We start from the raw sequence: 1,093 nt of genomic DNA, 5'->3' as shown, positions 1-1,093 counted from the left end.
AGCCTTGGGGAGGACCAGTGAGGAGGCGGAGAAAGCAGTGCAGGTCGCAATGACGGCTATGACCCAAACTGTGGCAGCTCTGAAGGGAAGGAAGCTAGAAGCTTCCAAATCGATAACGAGCAGCGCTCCCCTCCCTAAATCCTTGGATGGCAGGCTAGCTTCGGGAGAAGCACTACGTGAAACCCCAGCTAGTCTGTCAGGACAGGCTGAAACTGTGCAGCAGAAGACCCCACTGCAGGCCGAGTCTGTACAGCCAAAGTCTCGTCCACTGACCCGAGGTGGCACTAGGCTCTACACCCCTCGGTAGAGCCTTAACCGGAGTGTCCGACTCAGAGGAAGTTGTACAATCCTCAATCAACGAGGATCTGTATTTATCTGATGCCACCAGCACTGGGGCATCTGAAGCTGAAGCAAGTGACTCTGAGTAACCATCATGGCACACAATCTAAGCATTCTGCAGTGGAATATCTGTAGCTATAAAAGCAAGAACTCCTTTCTCCAGTCAGTTGTGCGAGCAAGGAGCATTGACGTCGTCATGCTCCAGGAGACTCTAACTATGGGATCCGTGTGCTTCTCAGGATATCATGCCTTCACCACTCCAAACCTGGATGATGCTAGAGCCCTGGTAAAAGAAGCTATCCCATGCTCCACTGTGGAGATGGTGTTGAATCTCTTGCTGTTGAGATTCACCTACCTGGGTTCCCTATAAAAATGTATAATATTTATAGCAAACCACTGTGTGAGAGCATAGATCTGAACCAGGTCTGTGCTACTGCAGCACAAGACCGAGTGATCATAGGGGGAGACTTCAATGCACACATAGCCATGCTGAATCCCCGCAAAAGGCCGAACGCGGCAGGCATTCACATAGCAGAAGTGCTTGAGACATTCCCTGAGATCGCTCTTCTCAACACCAAAGAACCAACGCATGTGAAGGGAGGGGTCCTAGACCTCACCTTTGCCATTGCAACAATGGTGGAGAGAATTCGGTGGTGTGTCGATGATACGGTTACTAGTGATCACTACAGCATAGTCACCACACTAATGGATGCAGGTCCAGCCCAAAGACCACATCACATTCCTAAATGGAAAA

General features: G+C 50.3%; 1 protein-coding gene across 1 annotated transcript in view; it reads left to right on the top strand.

The window, feature by feature from the left end:
• Positions 1-711: 711 nt before the first annotated feature.
• LOC113818968 (glutamate receptor ionotropic, NMDA 1) overlaps positions 712-1,093 on the top strand; it is a 21,854-nt gene continuing 21,472 nt past the window's right edge. Inside the window, exon 1 of the mRNA XM_070122409.1 lies at positions 712-762. Coding sequence (XP_069978510.1) covers positions 712-762 — 51 coding nt within the window. The remainder of the gene's footprint in view (positions 763-1,093) is intronic.

The sequence above is a fragment of the Penaeus vannamei genome, chromosome 6 (assembly GCF_042767895.1).
Source record: "Penaeus vannamei isolate JL-2024 chromosome 6, ASM4276789v1, whole genome shotgun sequence".
Lineage (NCBI taxonomy): Eukaryota > Metazoa > Arthropoda > Malacostraca > Decapoda > Penaeidae > Penaeus > Penaeus vannamei.
The sequence above is the reverse complement of the archived record's forward strand: the minus strand, read 5'-3'. Positions and strand labels throughout refer to the sequence as shown.